Source organism: Dermacentor albipictus, chromosome 6 (assembly GCF_038994185.2).
Source record: "Dermacentor albipictus isolate Rhodes 1998 colony chromosome 6, USDA_Dalb.pri_finalv2, whole genome shotgun sequence".
NCBI classification, from domain to species: Eukaryota; Metazoa; Arthropoda; class Arachnida; order Ixodida; family Ixodidae; genus Dermacentor; species Dermacentor albipictus.
The window spans coordinates 51,677,972-51,700,467 of record NC_091826.1 but is presented as its reverse complement, the minus strand read 5'-3'; the positions used below and the strand labels follow the sequence as shown (position 1 = coordinate 51,700,467).

Here is a 22,496-nt window from a genome sequence, read left to right as displayed (position 1 = left end):
CATCTGAATTTCGACTTGGCAATGTTGTTTCTGTTTTTTTTTCTTTTTGCAGCTTTACTGCAGTTATAAGCTATGAAAATGGGTCGAGCCTGTGTATTCATGCGTCTGTTTGTCGCACTTCAGCTACAACGTGGTCACGTTAAAGAAAAGCTGTCTTTAATTCGTTTACTTCGCCATTCAGTTAACTGCGTCACATTTAACGACGAAAACTGTAGTGCGATGACGTAAGCACGACGTCGACGGTGGCTTTGATGATAATGGCACAACTACGACGGTTGTGACGGTGGCGCGAGATGCTGCTTCACGTTTGTCTTCGTGGCACAGCGATGTCTCGCCGTCGCTGATCCGTTGACGGCGTCGTCATGCGGTCGGGGCCTCCATGTTCATGTTCGTGATCGTACATTAGTCGTCGCCTTACCGTCATCGTTACCGTTGTCACGTTTCCAAATGTGCGCACACTGTACACTCCTCCAGATTGCTGTGCGGCGTCTTTGCGTTATTTGGGACTTAGCGTTACTTTGGAAGCAGGATTCTTTCGAATGATACGGCAGACCTGCCTTGCAGGAGTACCCCGAGCTCCTCTACAAGTTCCCCACTGAGTCTCGAAATGTATCAAGGTTCTGGATTTTAAGGCTGCTCGCCGTAATAGAGGTAACGTTACTGATTGGCTCGTTGTGCTGGCTTTTTACTGTTCCGCAAAGAAGCACAATGCTGTGGAATCAGAAGCCCGCAGGCACGTACGCCGCTGCTTTTTTAGCTCGCATTGGTAAACTCTGTTTATTTCACGTTTCCTTAGGCAGAAATGTTCCCTCTTTTGCATAATCAGATAAATTAGTTGTTAGGTGGCCACATGACATCGTTTTGCTTGAGTCACGCACGTTTTGATGGTTTTAGCTTGTGCGCTGTTATCTGACTTTCCAGCTATGTTTATGACTTCAAGAAGCAAGGTGGTGTGTTGCTTCGCTGTTCCAAGAAAACGTTCTTTTTTTTTTGCTTAACAGTACGGCAATGATCTTCACTTTATGTATCTGAGTGAAGTGGGGACTGTTATTTTGCAAGCATTTCTTTTAATGCAGAATATGTACTTTAGCGCAAATATTTACTACAGGCTACGTTCGCTAATGTAAAAAAAAAAAGAAATAGAAATCCTCTATACCCCTCATTTACCTTGTCTATCCACGTAGTTTTCAAAATTTCCTACGACGTGCAGCTGCGCCTTTCTCGAGGTCACTGCTCCAGCCGCGTTTTCCGCTCTGCACTGGTAGGCGCCTTCGTGGCCTTCCTGTGCCGAGCGGATGACCAGCGTGCCGTCTTCAAGAATATCGAATCCACTCCTGCCTCCGGAGTACACGTCCAAGCTAGAATGGAAGCAGAAGCCAATGGCTTAGCTCTTGTTGGAAGTCATAGCGTGTAATTCCTAGAGTGATTGAGCGGGTTGCTAGCCAGGACACGTCATTTCCAATATAATAAAAAATGACACTGTGACAACTAGAATTAGGTGATCTGCCTATGCAGAGGTGTACGACCGCCGCTGACAGTCAAAGTCGATGACACGTACGTGACTAGGCTGGTTATTAAGTATCGCTACACTGACTAGCAATAAACAGTGCCTTGAAATTATTTACAGCAATGGGCAGCTATATGAGTAATCTAAACCATACACAAATGTTACTGCATGGAAAATGGAGACCGCTGCAGACGGGATCTTTCCCGTCGCGGGGATACCTGGATGTACTCGGATGTTGACCCTAGTTGTCCCGACTGCACTGAAACCTTTTGCTCAAGGGCTCACATGCTCTGGCGATGTCCCGCGTTGCCTAACGACTTCCTCTCCAGCGAAGCCGAATGGGAGGAGGCCATCAGAAGCACGGTACTCCGAAAGCAAGCCCAGGCTATCCAGAGGGCCCAGGAAAGAGCGGAGCGTCACGGCGTTCTGTCCTTTACGTGGGCGCGGCCAGCGGCTACAATGGCCTCCCGTTAGGAGGTCCAGACAGTAGCTCCTCAGGATTAAATAAAGTTCATTGTCTGTCTGTCTGTGGCGGTTTTTCAAACATTCATGCATGGCCAGATAGTACATATGCTGAATTTAATAGGTTTATATTATTTATATCTACTCATTCTCCCAGCTTAAGGTTTCATCTATAGTTTAAAAAAAAAGGAAAAAAGAAACAAGTCAGATAATTGCATCTTGGGCCCACAACAGACTACGGCCATCTCAGTAATATTATTCAATTATTTCCAAAGTTTGAAGGCACGTGAACAAACGGAGAATCGAAATGAGATCTTTTGTCCAGTTTCGAACAGTCAACAAAATAAAGCAACCTCCTAGACCCATTCAGCTCGTGTCACCTTAAAAGAACTACAAAAATAAAAAGCACTGTTCTGTATGACGAAAAAAAGCTACATAAGATTAGCCTTGTCATCAGTAGTTTGTTCCTGAGTAAGAATGAGCCAAGCACGCTAATACATATGTATTTCATCAAATAACAAATATAGGCCAAGAAGCAGTTTTTTTTTTAATCAGACAGCCGCACACCGCGTATAAGTTTCTACTGAGGGGATAGAAACAGCCCTAAGGGCTACATCTTATGGAACTGTCGAAGTTAGCGACAAACAAAAAAAAGAAAAAAAAAAGAAACGAAGCGGTGGCTTGAGCGCACCGTCGCAGTGTATGCCCTGGCAAGACGAATAATAGCGACTGTCAAGCCATTAGCTTGTTCCCAGCGTATGTCAGCATACATGTCTGAAAAAAAGTTTGTTAGGGGGCTCGCATTTCGAACCCATACATCCCCGATCCTTCACGAGTTCACAAAGAACGATCGCAGATTGCGAAATTTGGCATGCACTAGCACCACGTGGTGCGTCCCACTGTACCCGTTCTGGGTCCAGTAGATGTTCGGTCGGGGTTGGCCCAATGCCTTGCACGTCATGTTGATGGATTCGCCGAGCTCCACTTCTTGGGGCTGCGGCTCTTGTACAATCCGCGGCCTCTCTGAGAGTAGGAATAAAATTCAAGGTCGTTTAGAGTTTTCAAAGTTGGCGAAAGTAGACGGAAATACAAAGCGCCGGCATTCATCATGAAGAAAAAGATGCTTGAAAGAGGCAGTCGTTTTTGATGCAGCAGACAAAAGGCTATGACGGCTGATTTTGTTGCACAACCGTAGCTTTAGAAAAAGAAAAAGGCAGTTTCTGTGTCTCCTCCTAAGCTTTCCTGGAATTAGGAGACTGCCCACTAAGCGCGAAGAACACTTTGCTTGCTCGAAAAATAAAAGTTGACTCTTTCTCTCTCTCTCTCTATCTTTCTCTGTATCTTCTCGAAGTAAAATGTTAATGATATGTACCCCTTCGTGGCACGCTACCAGGTCATTACGGATCAAAGATGTCTCCTTAGCTTAGTGCTAAGCTGTTCTCTCTAAAGTGTAGGCTGCAAGTTCAGGGCTCTAAGAAGTTTAATTGTTTTTCTGAGAAGCTCCAGAAGACCAATGAAACTGCGCATTGACAACCGTGTGGACTATGGTGGTCAAGCGGCCAATGAAGATTCGCTTGGCCACGCGTAACACCGTATTGGTAGTGGTGCACTCATTTTATCCAAACGTGTATGGAGAATAAGGTAACCGCAATCGCTGCTGTCGTTGAGTCCAGCGCAAATTACTTAGTATCATAGACAAGGCTTAATGAAAAGAGTAGAGGCTCTACCCTGGCGACATGCTTAGCACGGTTCTCCGGGTCTAATTAGATAATCAGAGACAAATGTGACTATGGCTACGCTCACCGCAAGCAAAGTCGCCGCTGTCCAGTGACGTCAGTGGCCTGCCACGAAGGGAATCTGGCTGGGAGCACTGTCCACTGGCCTGCGTAATGGTCTGCTTCTCGCGAAGCATTTGAGTGAACCAGACGAGGCCGCAATCGCACAATAGCGGGTTTCCATCCAGGCGCCTGCGGATGGGCACAGTGCAGTTTCTCGGGCAAGTAAATCATAAGGCTCAACAAAGACATCTCTACGAATTATCGAGTTTGTCCGCGCCACTGATGTTGCAAAAAAAAAAATCGCCAAACACCACATTTAAACAAATTAGGTCCCCGTACCCGTGTATACGGATAGAATGAATGTTAAACCGTCCTAGTATAGCTCAGGTTTCCATCTTGCCACATTTACTAACCTCTACGGCGTCATGCTAAAGTAGTGCGTAGCCTAATACACACACACATTGTTTCACTCTCACCTTAAGCATGTCATACTATACCTCGTATGAGCATGGATGCCCCACTAAGGACTTTGTCGCCACGCATAAACCTTAAAAGACACCTAGGTTTACACGTTAGCGTAAAAAACAAATAAAGAACCACGAAATGTCTAACGGAGTTGTGAACTCAATGTTTTTGATAGCGCGAGTGTCGCTATACTGTCCATCACGCGATTCTGTCTTTTTTGCTTCTGTGGGTCTTATGTTTATATAAAGCCCCCTTCCACATAAGAAATCTTATAGTTCATAAACAGCTCCGTCCCGCATTCGCAACTTTCGTCCTATAGTCCTGTTCGAGCGTTTTATATTAAAGAATTGATCGTCATCGACATATTTATTTCCACTGCGGGACGAAGGATTCTCCCACTGATGTGTCCGATTGATTTTCTTTTGCGCCCGCGGACACTATTTTCTGCCTGCAAATTTTCCTAGTTGTATCACACCACTCTCTGCCGCCCTCGTCTATGCTTCCCTTTGGTTGGCAGCTATTCTGTCACTTTATTCGACCACCGGTTGTCTGACCTGTACCATTACACCTTGTTGTTAACTGAACACATGTCCTGCCGAACTTGATTAATGCTTGAATGGAAACTATGATTGGATTCAAACATTAAGTGCTTCCAAATAGTCCAGCTATCCATCCAATGTGTAAACACGTCCGCTTTCGTTTTAGCCGTGCCATAAAAGCATGCCAAAGAATAAGGCCACGCAAAGTCACACGTCGTTCTCACAGGCGCCTGAGTTGCCTGAGGTTCTGCAAGGCTCCCTTCTGCACCGTGTGTATGCGGTTGTCGTTGAGGTGCCTGCAAAGAAAGAGCGAGCCGACTTTGAGAATCGCACGCACAGCTCGCACTACGCGCGGATGCTGTGGGCCTTATCTCCGTCGCGTGAACGCGCAAACGCGGTGGCAAGCTGCTCACAGCCTCTCCAAAGACAGCAGAATCCGAAACGGCGCCTCCGCGATCTCCCCGAGCTCGTTCTCGTGCAAAGACCTGCGCAAGAGTCATTATTAGGGACTTTTAGCGTGTCCGGTATTCGGGCAAGCGCGGGCGGTTTTCCGGTTTAGCGGGGGCGTCAAGGTGAGCGGCCCGATCGGTGGCGCCAGCTGGTGGCGCAAATAACGCAGAGCTAATTACTGTATTCTGCTTAGCTGCTGGGGTAAATTTTCGACAGTGGTGGAATCGTGTTCACAATTACGCCGCTGCCAAAAATTTGCACGAGTGGCGAAGCAGGATATGGTGAGTTACGGCAGTTTTAGCTATGCGTTTGTCTGGTTGAGCTCTACAACACCAGGCGGCTTCACCGCTCACGTTTACACCCCGACCATCCGGTAATCCGCCGAAACCGCTCCCGTTTACCGGAATAGCGTACAAGCTAAAAGTCTCTATTCGCGGATGGCAGTCGTGAGCGTATGTAGTTCCCGGTTGGCGTACTCTGCGCTCGCCGTCTGCTGAACAGAGAAATTATGCTGCCGGATTTGTTATACATATGCAAAAGAAAGACGTGTTAAGTATTGAACTTAGCATGATAAAGCTACCCTGATTGTGAACTTACCAAGAGAGAGAGAAAGAAAGGCAAGGGAAAGACAGGGAGGTTAACCAGAGATTATCTCCGGTTGGCTACCCTGTACTTGGGGAGGGGCAAGGGGATGCGATAGGTGAGAGAGAGAAAGATAAAAAAATAAAAAAAATTACAGGAAAATCAAACTACACACACATGCAAGATCCTTGGAAGCTGGCCTACGCGAACATCAGTGGGATCGGCTATGAAGGCGCTGCTGCGGTATTTAAATGACACTGGACTTTCTGACAGAGTGTGACTTCACTGTGTGACGCAGGATTGTGCGCTGACACTGCATAACACTAGGAACGCCTTTGTGGGCTGCGTGACAGAACCCACAGAAACAGTGAACTTGCCAAGCTTTATTACACACAGTATAGGCTCCCGCTAAGACGAACCCGGTTAAGTGGGATTTTCGTGTATGAGCAGCAGTATGTGAATCGTTGATTGGTTTCGTGTAGACCAAATGCAATAAAAGAACAAGAGAAAGTTCCTCTGTACACGAACTGCCAGTTCGGTTAAGCCGAGCGTATGCGGCCGCCATTGACGCTGGTTACTTTGCTAACAGACAGGCTCAGACTGGCAGACTTAGTGAAAGAGACCTTTATTTACTAGATACGATATGAAAATTGTCTTTCCGTGGGCATAAACAGCTACACCAGCATTAATCGAAGAGGAGGCAACTTGCAGGGCTGACACGCGCTGGAGAAACAACAATCGAGAAGATTCTCGAGCTGCCTCTTATGCTGATAATTAAGGGCTGGGCAGATGAATGACAAAAAAAAAAGAACGATGTGCCCGAATAGATTGGTGCATTCTTTTCTCGTTCTTCTCTTACACGGACGTTTCGTGACGTGACTGAAGAATTTTCGACTAAACCATAGGTGAAATGTCAACCGTTGCGACATCGTGCAAGTTTGCAGAGCGCTGGCTTGTAAGAATTACAGAACAGTTTGTAGCTAAGAGTGCAATACGCCACACTTTGCCTCATGCAAGTCTATGTTAACGTTTGCCTCTTGGTTTTAACGCCCCTTATTACTTTTGCATGTTTTGTTTTTGTCGTCGGTATTTAGGTGGACTCAAGTGGTAAATTTTCATTTTCGTGGATCACTTTGGTTAACAATTTTTATACATATTTCTAATACGAACGCATTTTCGCGCCCTCTTCGGGCCTTCACCTTAACGGGAGCGTAGTGCGGTTGTATACTGCCTTCTGTCGCGCATGCGCATGCACGCACTTGTGTGTGTGTGTGTGTGTGTGCGTGCGTGTGTGTGTGTGTGTGTTCGTGTGTGTGTGCGTGCGTGCGTGCGTGCGTGTGTGTGTGCGTGTGTGCGTGCGTGCGTGTGCGTGTGTGTGTGTGTTTACGCGATGATCTGCGTTGCCGCTACACAGGGCCGTTTTCCGTATTCCCTCGTCGTTTAGAGAATTTTAGGCTACGAGCACTGATGTAGCAGCACAAAGTCTGGGCCACTTACAATTGTTCCAGCTGGTGCAGTCCTGAAAATGCGTCATCTTCCAGGTGTTTGATATTGTTCTTGGACAGAAATCTGAAAGTATAATGATGTGAGAAATACATTTGTAAATCAAGAGCAGTAAGTTTCAGCCGTGTGCCCTGACCCAAGAGAAACGCTAATGAGAACGAGAGCCAACCGCACGAAAAAAAAAGAATAATAAGCAAATTCAAACAAGCTAGATAAATAAAAAACAATACCACACACCTAAAAATATAGTAAAAAAATAACGTTGCCGTACTCTAATTACAAGTGTCAATGCCACTTCCTTCCACTCCACCGAATCTGACGCCACATCCCTGGAACTTGTGACCAGTGAAGTGTATGAAGTTTTGCGTTAGGAAATCGGAATAAATTAGTTCGTTTTCTCCCCTTGTCACGTTATCAACGTTAAAACGTTGTCCTTTTACAAAACTATTCAGAACAGCATCAGGCCGCGGGTTCCATTCCAGGCCTGGCAGCCCCAATTTGGTAAAGACAAAAAGAGAGAAAAAATAAATAAACAAGAAGATAACCGTTCCTCTACTTGGATTTCGGCGCCCGCTGCAGAACCCTTAGTGGTCATAATTAAACCGGAGCCCTCTCCTATGACGCACTTTTTAGAAGCTACATCTCATATTTTATTAGAACGACAGGTAATGTGCAGTAAGTTGAGCGGCAGGCAATGAACCATTCTTGATATTGTGTCTGTGTTCTTCCTTCTGTCTGCGTTTTTAGCGCTGTTTTTCTACCGTGGATGCATACCAGCGAGGTCGCCTTCCCTTTACCCCTTTCCCCAGCACAGGGTAGCCAGCCGGTACTTACATTGGCTAACCCTGTCTTTCCTCTCCTTTGTCTCCTCCTCCTTCTCCTCGCCTTCAGGCGCTTTCAAGTTATCTGTTGTCTGAAGACGCCTTATAGCAGTAGCGCCATCTGCATCGCACTGGGCGTACTCGGCGCTATAGCGGCCGTGGAATCGTTGCAAGGGGTCGCCACCGCACCGAACGGCGGCCGGTCGATGCCCCGCGCTCGCGTTCCGGTTTGTCTTCAGCATGTGGCGATACGTTCGTGGCGCCCTCCACAAACACCGTTAAGAGCTACACGAGGCCTCTGTGATTCCCATTGGGCGCACTGAACAATAAAAAAAAATATCGCAATCCTGTTGGTTCAAATGGCTTCCGAGACCGGAAAGCGGTGCACAACCTCACGAGCCGGGGGCCTTCAAAGCTTTTTGTCGTCAGATCGAGATGGCAGGAGCTATGGGGGCGGAGAAACGAAGTGCCGCGACTTTTCCAGGTTAAGACACACGCACACACATACGCACACACACACACACACGCACGCACCCCTATCGCTTATTTTTGCCTCTTGAAACTAGTAACGTTACACTCTGAACATTTACTGTGCCTAGCTGCTTCCTGCGCGAGTGGAAATTACGGTACGCCTTGAAACTGCGGTTTATGTAACATCACTTGTATATAAGTTTGTAGAAGCCCTAGCGTGTTAGGCGGCCGCATGGCACCCTAAAGCTCGCTGGACCGCCTTTTTCCATCATCTATTTGAGGCCCACACTGTAAAATTATTTACACCTTTCAAAGTGAATAACGGTGTAAATTTTATAGCGTAGAGCTTACAGGAAGCCTCCACATGCGCGTGGTGGTGTTAGTAATTGAAAACATAGAGTGGAGCGTGCAATACGAGCTGTAACACGGTGTACAAAGTCGAAGGGGCCCCAAGACTGCACGCCAGCCTTGAAAAACGAACAATTAGAGGACACCGTTCCTGCTTCTGGTATTTACGGAACCATTCCTTTTTTGAATATCGGCTCCACCGTATAGTGTTGGGGCCGCCTTGTTCTTTTGCACACCGTGTTGCAGTTTATATTGCACGCGACTTCACATGCCACGCCCGCACTACAATAGGTATTTATCAGACTCCAAACGAGCGCTTGTAGTGACTCAGATCGTGACCCAGATAAGCCAGAGCTCTCGCTGTTGTAGGTCATGCACAAGTAACGACAGTTCTTCAATAATATTTGCGCCCAGGCAGCAAAAGTTATAGGATACGAGGGCGCTTCACGCGGCACGTCTGCCTTAATTATAGTTAAACATACGAATACGACATTACATGTTACCGAGAACTTCGAAAAACACATCGATATTGCGCGCAAATGCGAAAGCAAACATATGGACTGGCGCACTCGACCTTCCTTATGTGAAATGACATTATCGAGCGTATGCCACCGTACTTCGCAATTTGTTTCTTTCATTATTTCATGGGACAAGTAAAAGAAAGGAAATGAATTGCATGCATTCGATAAAAGGAAATAAAGGCAAAATGAAGTTGACGCGCTAGAATAAAAGGAAGAAGGGCGACGCACACAAAAGGCATGTGCAGGTTCCCTACGAGCATTGCAGTGTGATTAAACTTAAGAAGTTCAATTGATCGCATGTCCTTATCGGCACATTACAGTGCGTAACGAAACAGGTAGCAATGCGTACCGCCTTCCGCATATGAATTAGGAATAAAAAATGCAATCATTAGTACGGTCCTCGCATTCTAAATCTATTGCAGCACTCTCATCTCTTCGGCTGAATACAGAACCGAAAAAATGGCTGTGGCTTAGCTAAGGTTAAGCCCAGGATGCGAAGCATACTAGCCTTTATTTTAACGCCACAGCGTTAAGGAGCTCCTATCGCAGAAAAGCCGGTGTCGTCGGCGTCGGCTCAGGCGTGCGGCGCTTGCTCAGGCGCACATTTCGTTGTCGCGCCGAACGCTGTGTTGCTCGACGCTCAACGCGTCCGATGTGGGGCGCGTAGTCGCTGCGCCGTAGCAAAGCCACCTAGAAACAGTCTCTGTAGCACGCCGCAACCTTCGCTTCTCATTCCAACGAGCAGCTCTGTCTCCAGGAGGCATCTCACCTCGTGAGTGTCTAGCAGAGGCAAGCGCAGCTGCTTATATACCGCCGCGACGCCGCGAGCGACGGCGCGAGTTGGAGCCCCGTTTCTCCTCTGTCGTGACTTCACGGTGTCACGTGGTCAGCCTTGAAGGCGACGCCGCGAGTTTGAGCCCCGTTTCTCCTCTGTCGTGACGTCACGGTGTCACGTGGTATTGAAGGCGACATCACCGCGCCTGAGGAGCTGGGTTGAGCTCTAGTAATATGCTTCGCATAAAAGTCGCAGTCTACCAAGTTTGAGTGGCAAATAAGCGTCACAGCTTTCGGAGATGTAACCATACGAATACAGCGTTAGAGAGTGTTCGTGTCAAGAAGGATTGGTTTCGCCCGAAGGACAAAGCACTGACTGGAATAGCAAAGGTCGCAATAGCATTGCGCGTGGACTTTTCCGACGGTGTTCTGTCTACACGCGGGTCCGACTAACACGGACGCGAAATGCGCGGTTGCGCCAAATTTCTGGCACCCGTAAAAGATTTAACACGCCGTGTAGGGCCTGTAATCAAATCGCATAGGCCCCACTGCTTTGCCCGTAAAGAGCCGCAGTAGTAAAATTACATCACTTTCAAGTTTGGACACTGATATATTGTTTTCAACTTTTGTCGTTTAATACCCTAGGAAGATCTTCGGCAATACAGTCCATGCGCTGTGAACGATGTGTTTTAATACTCTTGCCTCTGGGCCACCATTCTCAAAACTGCAATGACTAATTTGGTCCAGAACTTGAGATCGTATTTGAACTACCTGGTGGTTAAATGGCATGCCACTTATATGCGGCATATACGGAATGCACAAACACTTAGCTTACACATACCTAAATATGTACGGACCCACACGGCAGCTCCCAAGAAAACATCAAACATTCACCTACAAAACACAAATAACTGCTATCGCAGTAATAATATAACTGCCTTGGCGCGTATGCAACCTCTCTAGCATGCTTAAGGTCCACAGATAAGAATGTTTATTTGTTTTAGCTACACCCGGCGATAACTTTCTGTGGCAGCGGAGCCCAACCTACGGAGCCGAAGCAAATTTTTTTTTTCGGCGTATCTGGATGTAGCACGCGAATTAAGCAAATGGAAGTTACGTAGCGTAAAACAAACCATACAAATTACAATTTTTTTACTTTCTTTTCTTGAAGTTTTATTCGATCACAAATTAAAAAGAAAGCTTGCTTAATGAAAGTGGTTACCCCTTTCTCGCAATTCATGTTTTTGGCTTTCTGGTGCCCATGCCTGGTTTTCATGGTCCTGTCAACCGCCAGCAAAACGTCGGCACTGCTTGGCGTAGTAATACAAGCGCCGAAGCTCCGCACGTGTGAGCGCGTGCCTGTAACCTTGTGCTGCCACGGAAAGTTGCCCTCAGGTTAGCAGAGCTGTACTAGTGCCGCCCTCCAACGATGTTCTGCGCATCTGCTTAAGGAATTCGAGATTGTAAATGAGGAGCTGGTCGATTATCCCGGAGGCCAAACGGAGCAACTCTTTAGTTGCTTTTTAGCACGCGCAGGGGGCACGAAGAGCTTAAGCAAGCTAAAGTTACGGTATAGGTTACCTTTGGGAAGCCTGCACAGTAACTTTAGGTTACTGTGTAGGTAACCACAATATAGCAACTTTCAGTGTAATTACCTCTAGTTACTGTATAGGTTCCCAATACAGAGCCTATGCAGTAATTCTAAAGCAAGCTGGGGGAGAGAAGCCTGTCGTGAAACGTTTACCCCGACTTTAAGTTGTTTTCGGTCAAGTTTACTGTACACTATAACAATGTTTACATCCTTAAGGGTGTTTTCATGTGGCACTGGTAACACCCTTACCGTTAGGGCCTCACAAAGATTTATAGATGCCGAAAACGGAGCTTTAACTAGACTTCCTAAGACAAAAGACGTAGTTGAAACTATGAAATCAATCTGACCGACTGGACGCACAGAAATATCCGGGAAGAGAATTTCACAGGGAAAGATATGAAACTCTTCTGTCGAATCTGTGCGCCCAAGGCTGTCATAGTGGTTCCATAGTTTTCAACTGTGTCTTTTGTCATCGCACATCTAGTTATTGCTCCTTTGTCGTCCTCTATCAATTTTTGCAGAACCTTGCTGTAAGGGTGTCACCAGTGCCGTTAGAAAACACCCTTAGGGGTATAAACATTTTTACAGTGCAAAGCCTCATAGAGGAGCTGAGATGTGCAAGTTATATTTGGAATCTGCACTTGTGGATCACTAACAGCTTACGAAAAATTGAAATCTGAATTAAATTTATGACATCTGAAAAAAAAAACATGCACACAAGCATAGACACAAAATGCTACTGAAATCCGCGGCTTGGCGGGAGAGTGTGCCTTTTCATACCGCAGCAGTGGTGTACAAACAGTTGTTACAAACCTAACTACTTTTACAGGTTTTTATGGAGAATGAATTTACAACAAACACAATCATTTTACAAAGCGCGAGGGTTCTCTAAGATTAACATACAAATACTTCATAATTCGCGTAATCTCGCCGCACATTTCTTGACAACAGTGGGACATCTACATACTTATCGGCAAAACTATTGAGCGATGCTGGAAGGCTGTACGTGAAGGACTATTCATTGAATATTTAGCACTGGTGTTATCGCAAGTCGATATAACGGTAAATATCTGGGCGACGCATCTTGTACTGCGGGAAAGTTTCCGTTAAATTCAAATTCCAACCTTAAACTGAATTGTTCTTCTTTTGTTTCACATTTTAGCAGTATGCTTTCAGCAAATGATGGTTACGAAAATGCACAGCCAGAAGGGATGCAAAACGCTCCCGGCTGCACCTTGTAAGTCATTCAGGTGGAGAGCATTGCAGGTCACTCTAAAGATTTGGTAAATGACTCCCAAAACTAGGACTTTGTGATGTTCTTTGTGTTTCTTGTGGACACTCACAGGAATGCTGTGCCAAAGGGTTCCAGCCTTGCAAAAACACTTCCAGGAGAGAAATAAAAGGGAAAGAGGCCAGTCAAGGAAACGGAGTGCTCTTTGTCATGTAGGCACGAACAAAATGAGCTGGTGTTAGACAAAATGTCAGGACCCTGTGCGGACAATGGGATAATCTATGAAAAAAGAATCGGGAATGTTAAAGTATTGGGAACGTTGTCCACTTTAGCTGCTGCGTCTACAGCGGCTCCCAGTGCATACACTGCCGCCTTACGCTTCAGAAGAGTCGACGCAACTCCTTATCTATTGAGCACTGTATTACTGGCGGCGTATGTTGTCATATAAAATGCAGCGTAAGTCCTCTTGTTTGCGAGATTGCATTTATTATGTCGTTCAATTGGGTGTGACGTTCGGCGCACTTATTCAAGGACGTATGCCGTTATGCCACGAATTACAAGTCGGTGGCATAGCGCTGTGTTGGTGTGTATATATATATATATATATATATATATATATATATATATATATATATATTTAGTCATCCCACTAACTTGCTAAGGCTATGAAATCATGATCGATACTCACAAATGTCTCAGACTCCTGAGTCCTTCGAAGGCCTGGTTCTCAATAATCTGCAACTGGTTGTTGTCCAGCAGCCTGCACATGAAAAAGTCCGGTAGTAGATTTTCATAGCTTCGAATGAACACGCACTCACAGCAAGACGCAAAAAAGAAAACAATAAAACGTCTTCCGCGGTTCTTCACTATATAAAACGTTGTTTAATATCAGAAGGCTGTCTAATAGAACATTGATTTGCCATTCCAGCCGACATTTCAGTAGCGACGTTGCTCCTCTTCCTGTCAGGAAAAACAGCTCCGTTGGTGGCGCTCCCACTGTAATACCACGTTGCTATATTTCTGGGTTTCGTGTCCCAATGTTGCTCATTCATGTTTATTACCATCACATTTACACTTCTTGTGCGTTTCTTGGAATTGTGCACATAACTTTTGTGAGAGCGCTGGAATTCAACGTGGGGGCACCTTTAGTAGCCATCAGGCCGTTTGTTCGCCGTTGCTATAGGTACCATTGATACTTTCAGAGATGAGGTGTGCTGCCGGTATACTTACAGTGCGTCTAGTTGGTGAAGGTCTTGAAATGCGTTCGCCGGTATGCGTCGTATGTTGTTGAAGCGCAGGTCGCTTGATTGTCCAAGTCACGTACAGTTATGAAAAAAAGAGATAAAGGACAATGAGCAGCAAAATTATTTTCTGAGTATCAACTATAACCAATGCGAGTGAGCACTTTACGGGGGTACATTGTCGCTGCCACATACCTTATATAGGCCGTGGATTTCTGTCCCTAAGATAGCATACTTAACACAGAAACTTGCTCCTTTACTTCCCATTCCCCTCCCCACGTGTAAGGTACCAAACTGGACTCAGTCTGGTTAAGCTCCCTGCCTTTGCTTCTTCCCTTCTGTCTCTCTCTCTTGCTGAACGGTATACTGTCCCTATCATACTCGATCGTCCTTTCGTCAATTTAATGTGCACTGTTCTACTTGTGGTTTGTGTTCATTGAAAAATATGCGCCGCATCTTTGGCTCTAGTTTATCAAACAATCAATAAATCTGTCAACAAACACTGATTTCCCATTTACCAATTGAGGAGGATCAGGAAATAGCCGCAAGGAGACGGCTCGAAAAACTCTTAACCCTCTGACAAGATCTCTAAACACTGACATGTACCTTAGAGAAAGAACAGCGCTTCAAGACGGGACACTAGGGAGGAACCACACACAAATTACCCAGTGTCCCGTTTTGAAGCGCTGTTCTTTTTATGATAATGAACCGACTTTCCTGTCTGTCAGTCCTTGCAAAATATGTACCTGACAAGCGTCTGGTTAGCCTCCCTGCCTTACCTCTCGTCTGCTTCTCTCTTTCTCTCTCACTCTCTGTATGACAGCGTACGTAAATAATATATGTATATTTCTATATATAAATCCTGCTACGTGTCTAGCCGAAACAAATCTGAAATCAAAACCACAACTATCCACTTAACCAACAATTTCTCTTTACGAAGAAACCTCCCAGAAAACTTGAGCGCTGGGAATAGAAAGCCGTGGGCTATGTAACCAACTTTGAACTTGCAATGAAAGCCCTGGCTGTGCCCTGTTTTGTGCTGGCGTTGGTGACTCACTCATGAGAGACAAACGGCCCTTGAAACTTTGGCAGCTGCCATCGTACACTGGACGCTCGGGGCGATTATTTCCACTGCGACAGCTCTCGAAGGCGACCAGATTACGTAAGGGTGGTCGCTGCTGAACTGTGAAGCTTCTCGTTGCCATCAGTCGACATATTACTTCCAAGGCCTTAGATTATTTATCCGAGGTCCTTCTTTTGCCTGTTTATAAGTGAACGATAATGCGCGCCGCGCTTCGTGGTCTGGCAGTTTCGATGCCAAGGATTCGCTGCCTTGATCCTGGAAAGCTGTACACAAGGCCTTGGACAAGTGTGATGTTATCGCCGCATAAACGCGATCCTTCTAAATGCTCTTCCGGAAAGCCGTAATTTATTCGTGCAAGAAAATAGAGAGTTAAGCCAATCACGAGGTTGCGATATACTGCAGGCTATGTAGAAATTGTGGCACAAATCTTCTTGCACTAAGATATTTAGGTGCTTTCATTTGGAATATCGGGGTGTGGAACATGCTGATTAAGTTCGAAATAACAAAGCGGTATCGAGAACGCCTCTCATGGTCGCATAAGCCTATCTGGAAATAATTTCAGTGTGATGCAAAGCTATTCCCTGCAGGCAGTAATTTCAGTGTAGACGAAAGTGTACCGCTCCGTCTTTGCAGTTATAGCTTCTTATCGGTCGGCGCATGCATCGCAGTTTCGCCAGAGATCTCGTCCCGAGTGATTCAGAGCACTCGGATCAGCGCACGTAACTCGATGGTCTCCCTCGTACCGATCTTATCTGTGACGCAATGTTCTCCTGACAGACTAGCGGCTGTATCAGCGCGCGCCGAAAGTAAACTAAGTGCCCAGCTCAGTTTGCTCGCTTTCAGCTGAGCGCCTCTGCGGTCATGGTCGTTGGTTATATCTCAGGGAAAGCTCGTTTTGTCCTAGGCAGTGGAAGGTCCTAGGGATGCGAGGAAAGGTCCGCCGACATTTGTGTGTGTGAAGTGATTTTTAAAGAGAAATGGAAGAGATAAGTGCAGTGCCGTAACTGTCTCTCACGGGAGGACACCTCAACAGCACTGCACGGGGAAGGGGTATGGGGAGAAAAAGATGGAGATAGTGAACAAACCAAACTTACTGTAGCTCACAAACCTTAACGTATGTATAGTGAGTCTATAAAATAGAGATCGCAATGAGCGATGGGAGGTTACACTTGAAGAAATTTAGTAGCCGGTTAAAGGTTAGCTCAAATTGACCTTATAGAAACACAAAGATTACTTCTGCCCTGGCAAATACAAATCAAGTTTATTCCTTTTTATTTCCCGACTTAGTTATTGTTGCGTTTGCGATTTAGCGGCTAGTTAACTTCCGGTACTGGGCGCAGTGGTTAGGTTTAGTTAGGTTAGGTTAGTTTAGCCGGCTAGGTTTTTATAGGTGACCATCACATTTTCAGGTTGCCTAATAGATGGCTGCCTATGTAAGTAGGTCCAATTAGACGTTCAAGAATCGCAAGTGACCTAATTTCTTCTCGAGGTTTTAAGAGAAGAACGCTCGCAAATTATTTGTTTATGCAGGGATTGAAGGCACCCAAAGCGAATATTTGGTCGGAAAGAAAAGCGCAGAAAACAAGACGGGTGCGATTGGGCCTAGCATAGTCGAAATAAGTGCTCTCGTGCTATCAGGTTGTTTCTACAGTGCGACTCCGTCAAAGTGCACTTTGCCGCAGAATGCGTTCGAAAAAAAAAAACGGAGTCATGTTTGACTAAGCTATCACGGCTCTCTCCGTGATGCGATAAAGAAACTTACGTCGCTCGATGCTTTCTTTCAAGCGACAGTGTATAGGGAAACTCACAGGACCGTCGTGTTCTCTGGAACCCGTGGAACGCGGTCGAAATTGAGGAACATGCAGCGAATGGTGGTTCCAACGCAGAGGCATCCTTGTGGACAGGGCGTGGGCGGCGCAGGCGCAATAATGCCCACAAATCTGGCTACAAACACAAGTTGCAGTAGGGACCACGCCGGAGGCATCTTGCCATGCATGTGTCGGCTGTGCTTGGTCTTCGAGTGCAGCGCTGCCGTGGTCTGTTAAGCTGCCTCAGTGAAGAAAATCGGGCCGTCGTTGTTCGGGAATCAGCAGGCCCGCGGGACCGACGTCAGCATACGCGATACTGTTTGCAGCGCCATCTACCTCTGAGAAGAGAAACCTTACTTAAACAACGTGGCCGAATGGCGTTCAACGTAGTTGACTGGAGATTGATTCGACAGATAAGAAAGACAGGGCTGAATGTGCTTCAACATTCGTGTTGTAATGTGGAGCTTAACCACACTGTTACCCGCCGAATTTAACCTACAATAAGCGTGTTCGTTTCAACTTCGAAATTTCGCGATTGAAGCGTCAACGAAGGGATCGAGAAAGCTTGAGGTCTATTAAAGGCTGTGCCCTGTTTGTGTCCGAAAGACTCAAAAACTCTTATGGAAGCAACAGTATTAGACGTTGAAATCATCCATGCTAACCTGGAGTGTCTTGCCATGGATAAGATTGGCATGTGGCATGCCCTTATATCTCTGCTTCAATTAAGTAGAGCACCTTGGTAATTTCTATAACACAATAACTTCAGGTGCGTGGTTCTCCACACAGATAGCTAAAAGCTCACCGTAATAGCCACAGTTGGGGGTAGGGCTTATCAAATGTAGTTTCTCATTAGCACGGCAACCTGATTACGACATTCAGATTCCTCATATCAGAACTCGTAGATCTAGGCTGGCATAACCCTACGTGCAGCTCTGCTGATCAACCATCCTTGAACTTCAGTCGCGGGGGCCACTTAATATATCTGTGTGCTCTGACGGGGCTTGGGGAGGGCTTCGAGATGTAGCGTGTGTGTGTGTGCGGTAAAAAATAATGGAAAAGAGACGCGCACGACTCACGCCAGAAGAGTGTTTGCTTGGCGGAACTTATCATCTATGGGGCCTTCTGGACAGACCGGAATAACGACAACAGTTAACTTCTCAGTGTCCGCACCGTGAAACGGCGCTGAGATCAGCTGTTAGCGCCAGAAGGCTTCTCTTGACGAACTCAAAGGACGCCCTCCTTGTGCGTAAGTCGCCGCACTAGGCTTTGAACAAAGACGGGCGCGACTGCCAGAGCAGAGACGTCGATCTTATCTGGCGGTAGATCGGGTTACCGCAGCTGCCGACCTCTATGGGGGACACCCTCGCAACTCGCGCCGTTACCCGAAGGGCTTGCTGTAAGCGGCCGTCTTCGCGGGGGGTGTGAAAGTAATAAAATACCTTCCGCAGATGCCTGCTTCTGCAGTATTCACGATTTAGGAATCTCTGCTGGGAGAGAAAAAAATAAGAAAATGACACCACGTGTATATCATATTCACCCTTGAGGGCATAGCGGGATGCCTGTCGTCCATAGGTAAGCAGATCGCAGCAAAACGGCCCCACGTTTCGTAACGGCGCCTCCAGATGGCATCGACGCGAGAATAAAAAAAAAAAACTCTAAACTGTAGGCAACTTTAGACAACGAAAGTGGTTTGCGGTTTTACGTGTCTTTAGATTAGAGGCGGGGGTGAAGGACACCCCGCATGCACGTGGAGAATAGGCTGCGTCTCGTCGCCGTACTTGTATGACAGCGCCGGCCATCGCACTGTCACCGCGATGGCCGCCCCGTTATGAAGAAAGATAAGCGTTCAGACCGTCAAAGATAAATTTAAATACGTGCTATGTAGAACTTAACTCGCGGTAAGATTCAGAGATATCGCCTTATTCATTAGTTAATTGCTAATAATAGATAATGCTTGCTCGCAGGGTGTTGCCAGCATAGACACAGAGCGTCTCCCCCGATTTGAGCGTCCTCTTTGTGCATCCGGCTCAGGATCTTTAGGGTCACCAAAGGGAAAGGCTGAAACAGTTTACGATGATGAAGTATTCATTCAAAACTGGGTTTTCAGTAATGTATCGCAAAAATGTTGATGACTAGAAAAGAAACTAAAGGCCATACTTTCTTTTTGTGTGTGTGTGTGTGTGTGTCGAAGCTCCAGCACCGGTACGGCTGGGAGACAACACGGATTTCAAAGTTTACTCTGGTATTTCTGTTCTGGAAACGCGGTGAAGTTAACTGAAGGTTCACGATGGTGGAAAATAAGACATGGGGACACGCGTGAACATGTGCGCACATGATCACCACATGAACAACCGGATTGCGCACATGTTCATCTGTGTCCGCCACCCCCCCCCCCCCCCCCTTTTTGGGATTGTACCTGTTGTAAAAAGTTGCAGCGCCGTTAACCGAACCATGGTCTAACAACTAGCTGCCTTTTGACGCCTTATTGAACGCAATAATACTTCTCGGAACTTTGCAAGTTCAGTCCTTGCTCTCATGGAGTACAGTGTCATCCGCATTTACGGGCGAACGGTTACCTAGGCACGAGAAGGCGTCAGGATACACAAGGTTATGGCGCGCTGATGCGGAGTTTTCAAGGCGGCGTTGCTTACTCGCTTTTTGTGTTTGTCTCTTTCCCGACTTGGCGTGCTTCCTCGTGTGGTAAGAATGACATCGTTGATGTTTTTCAAAACGGAATTTACTAATCCAACTTAACGTATCTTTGTCTTTTTTCTTCCTATAACTGAACAAGGAGTGTTCTGTACATTATCATTCGCTTAGCCTTGCGAAAAGGTTTCGGAAATTTCCTTGACAAGCTCGGTGCATCAGCGTTTACGTACACATTGGTACACTGATCCTTTCCCAACCAACACCGATCAACGTAGTTTAGTGGCCATTGGGGCGGGGGGGGGGGGGGGGAAGGGGGCGAGATTAGTTCGGCGAGCACGAGCTGAGTACCAGAACGCTTTAAATAGTTTATCTTGTGCCTGCGCTCAGTAGAGACCGCCACTCAATCTCCCCTCTACAGTGTGATAGCTATGTGTGATAGCCATGCGTTTGCTTTGGTAAAAGTTCCAACCTCAGTTGCCGCACTCATAAGTTTGCTTAGGCGTCAAGAGTGATTATCATAACTTGCAGTAATGGACCGTACGCAATGCGTTCTTCACCTACAGCGTATTGCGTGCGCTCCGATTGTTCCGCTTCCTTTGTTGTTTCTGCGGCATCCTCAGATACGAATGAGTGGTCGCCGCAGTGATTCATCGTCTGTCGCGAAGCAGCCGGCCCCGCGAGAAGGAAACAAAAACATTTTTTTTACGTTCCTCGCATGAGCTTGCATCCGCTGGCAGGTTTGGTGCACTTGTGCCCGAGTCCTTAGCAAACAAACGACTTCAGCCCCGGTGATAAATGACAAATCGTAATCCCCGGAATGCTGGAACTCAACTCGGTGTTCAGCCCCGGTGTTGGAGCGTATACACTCGTATTTGCAGTCGCAGTGGGTGCGTGTCCCAAGCAAGAGCAGAAGGCATTTTGCGAAGCTTGGTGCTGGGGACCCGGAAAACTTTAGTACAGTGAAAAATGGACTGAGATCAGGGCCTCAAAGTTTAGCGCAAATACCCGGCAATGTGTGTGAGACTAGGATTTTTTCTTGCTTCAAAACTTTGAGAGAAACTTCGGTCTCATGAGTGGCATAACATACACTTCACCCCGTGCGCAGGCGATCTCTGGTTTTCTGAGTGGCTTGTAGGCCTAACTTCAATGGGTTACTTGATTCTCAATTGAGTAAGTTTACGTCTGACAATCTTTCGTTGCTGTATACAGTCATTAGTTTCTCCGTGTACATCGACCCAGAAGTTTATTGTGTAATAAAAGCGCAGACTCTGGCGGTGTCTTATAGAAAAAGAGGAGAGAGGAAGTGAATGACTTATTTAAGGGTTAGAACAAAAGGTCTGCTTGAAGAACGTCATCCACCCGGAAAGGTGTGGTAAAATGGCGCAGTTGTCTTTGACATTAATGTTGTCGATGTCGTATTAGCACATTACAACCTGCGTTTCCGTGCTTTCCCAGACAACTGGATCTTGAATACACTGAGAAGACCTACTTACGACGTGCGCTTTGCTCAGTGAATGACTGCCGTGTCCCAATCTTTAGTTGAGATATAGAAATAAATTGTTTGAGTGATTTTCCATGCCATGTATGAACTTATTCTGCAAATATAAGGCAGCGCAGGCAGAAAGCGATGACTTTGTTACGCATGATTTCTTCATTCTTCAATGCTCTGGTGAACACCTTTTTATAGTCTCACGGAAACAGAAGACAAGTGACGCAGGTATATATTCATTTCTATATCGCTAAGCTTCCACTTGCAGACAATAAAAATGTCGGTACTGCGCCATTGTACGAAGTGCTTAGTTTTCGTTGGAGAGACTTGTATGGAAATTGCATAATACGCAGAAACATGAATAGAAGCTCGAACGGAGACCAATGTTCTTCCTGTATGAGGGCAGTGCAACCTTTGCAAATCTTACTCGGAGACAGCAATCCCTTTTCAAACCAGCTTTTTCACAATCACCACTGCATACGCCCTAACATAACCTCATTCGAACCCAATTTGCATCCATATGCGGTTGTTTCGGCTATGCTATTCTTTCTTGTTTTCCTCAAATACCCCACTGTGCATTGGTTACGCTGGAAAGAATATGACTGGCTTTATAGCTGGCGAGTAAGTATAGTAATTTCCTACAACCGTAACCAGGCGGGCATTCACCCGTGAACATCTTCTTACGCCGTGTCCAGGTGAACAGAGCGACTGCACAATCGCAAACAGTTAGAGCGACGGTCCTATCGCGACTTCACTTGCCTTCCCATTTGCGGAATCTTCGAATCTTCACTGGACCGCAGCACGTACAAGACTCTTCTAAAGAGAATTCGGCCTCCCCACGAGGTAATAGGATGGCGTTTAAGGAATTTGCGCAGTTTGGCCTAACTGCAAGACTCCGGTTTCCGTGCAAGCGTTGTAAGCGAGCCTGCAGCAGTGCTCGCGCACGCCCTCTCAGCCATACATCATGGTCCCACCTGCGACAATTAACAGTTCTGGTGTCTGGTTAATAATTAAGGTTTCTGAGTGTTGAGGCATGGGGTGAAGAGGCTCGTTAACAAATGCTTGCAGTTCTAGGTTGTGGAGTTAGCAGCAGCTTTTTCGGCCTGGCGCATTTATACTGATGTGTCATTGTAAAACAACCTCAATCATGAAACAAAAAAATATAGGGTGGACCGGGGCTCT

The 22,496-nt window shown here is 46.4% G+C and overlaps 2 protein-coding genes across 6 annotated transcripts in view; one reads left to right on the top strand and one right to left on the bottom strand.

Annotated features, from left to right (window-relative positions):
* The window catches only part of Pxn (Peroxidasin), a 59,878-nt gene extending 42,457 nt beyond the window's left edge, over positions 1-17,421 (bottom strand). The window contains exons 1-9 of one of the 2 annotated variants that reach the window (XM_065443625.1): positions 17,177-17,421; positions 14,274-14,345; positions 13,732-13,803; positions 7,281-7,352; positions 5,165-5,236; positions 4,976-5,047; positions 3,773-3,936; positions 2,875-2,992; positions 1,168-1,358 (exon numbers count right to left, since the gene is read on the bottom strand). In XM_065443625.1, coding sequence (XP_065299697.1) covers positions 1,168-1,358; positions 2,875-2,992; positions 3,773-3,936; positions 4,976-5,047; positions 5,165-5,236; positions 7,281-7,352; positions 13,732-13,803; positions 14,274-14,345; positions 17,177-17,364 — 1,021 coding nt within the window. In that variant the 5' untranslated portion in view covers positions 17,365-17,421. The remainder of the gene's footprint in view (positions 1-1,167; positions 1,359-2,874; positions 2,993-3,772; positions 3,937-4,975; positions 5,048-5,164; positions 5,237-7,280; positions 7,353-13,731; positions 13,804-14,273; positions 14,346-17,176) is intronic. The other variant, XM_065443626.1, reaches the window with a different exon arrangement.
* The window catches only part of LOC135911386 (uncharacterized), a 497,365-nt gene that overhangs the window by 166,272 nt on the left and 308,597 nt on the right, over positions 1-22,496 (top strand). The window lies entirely within an intron of this gene.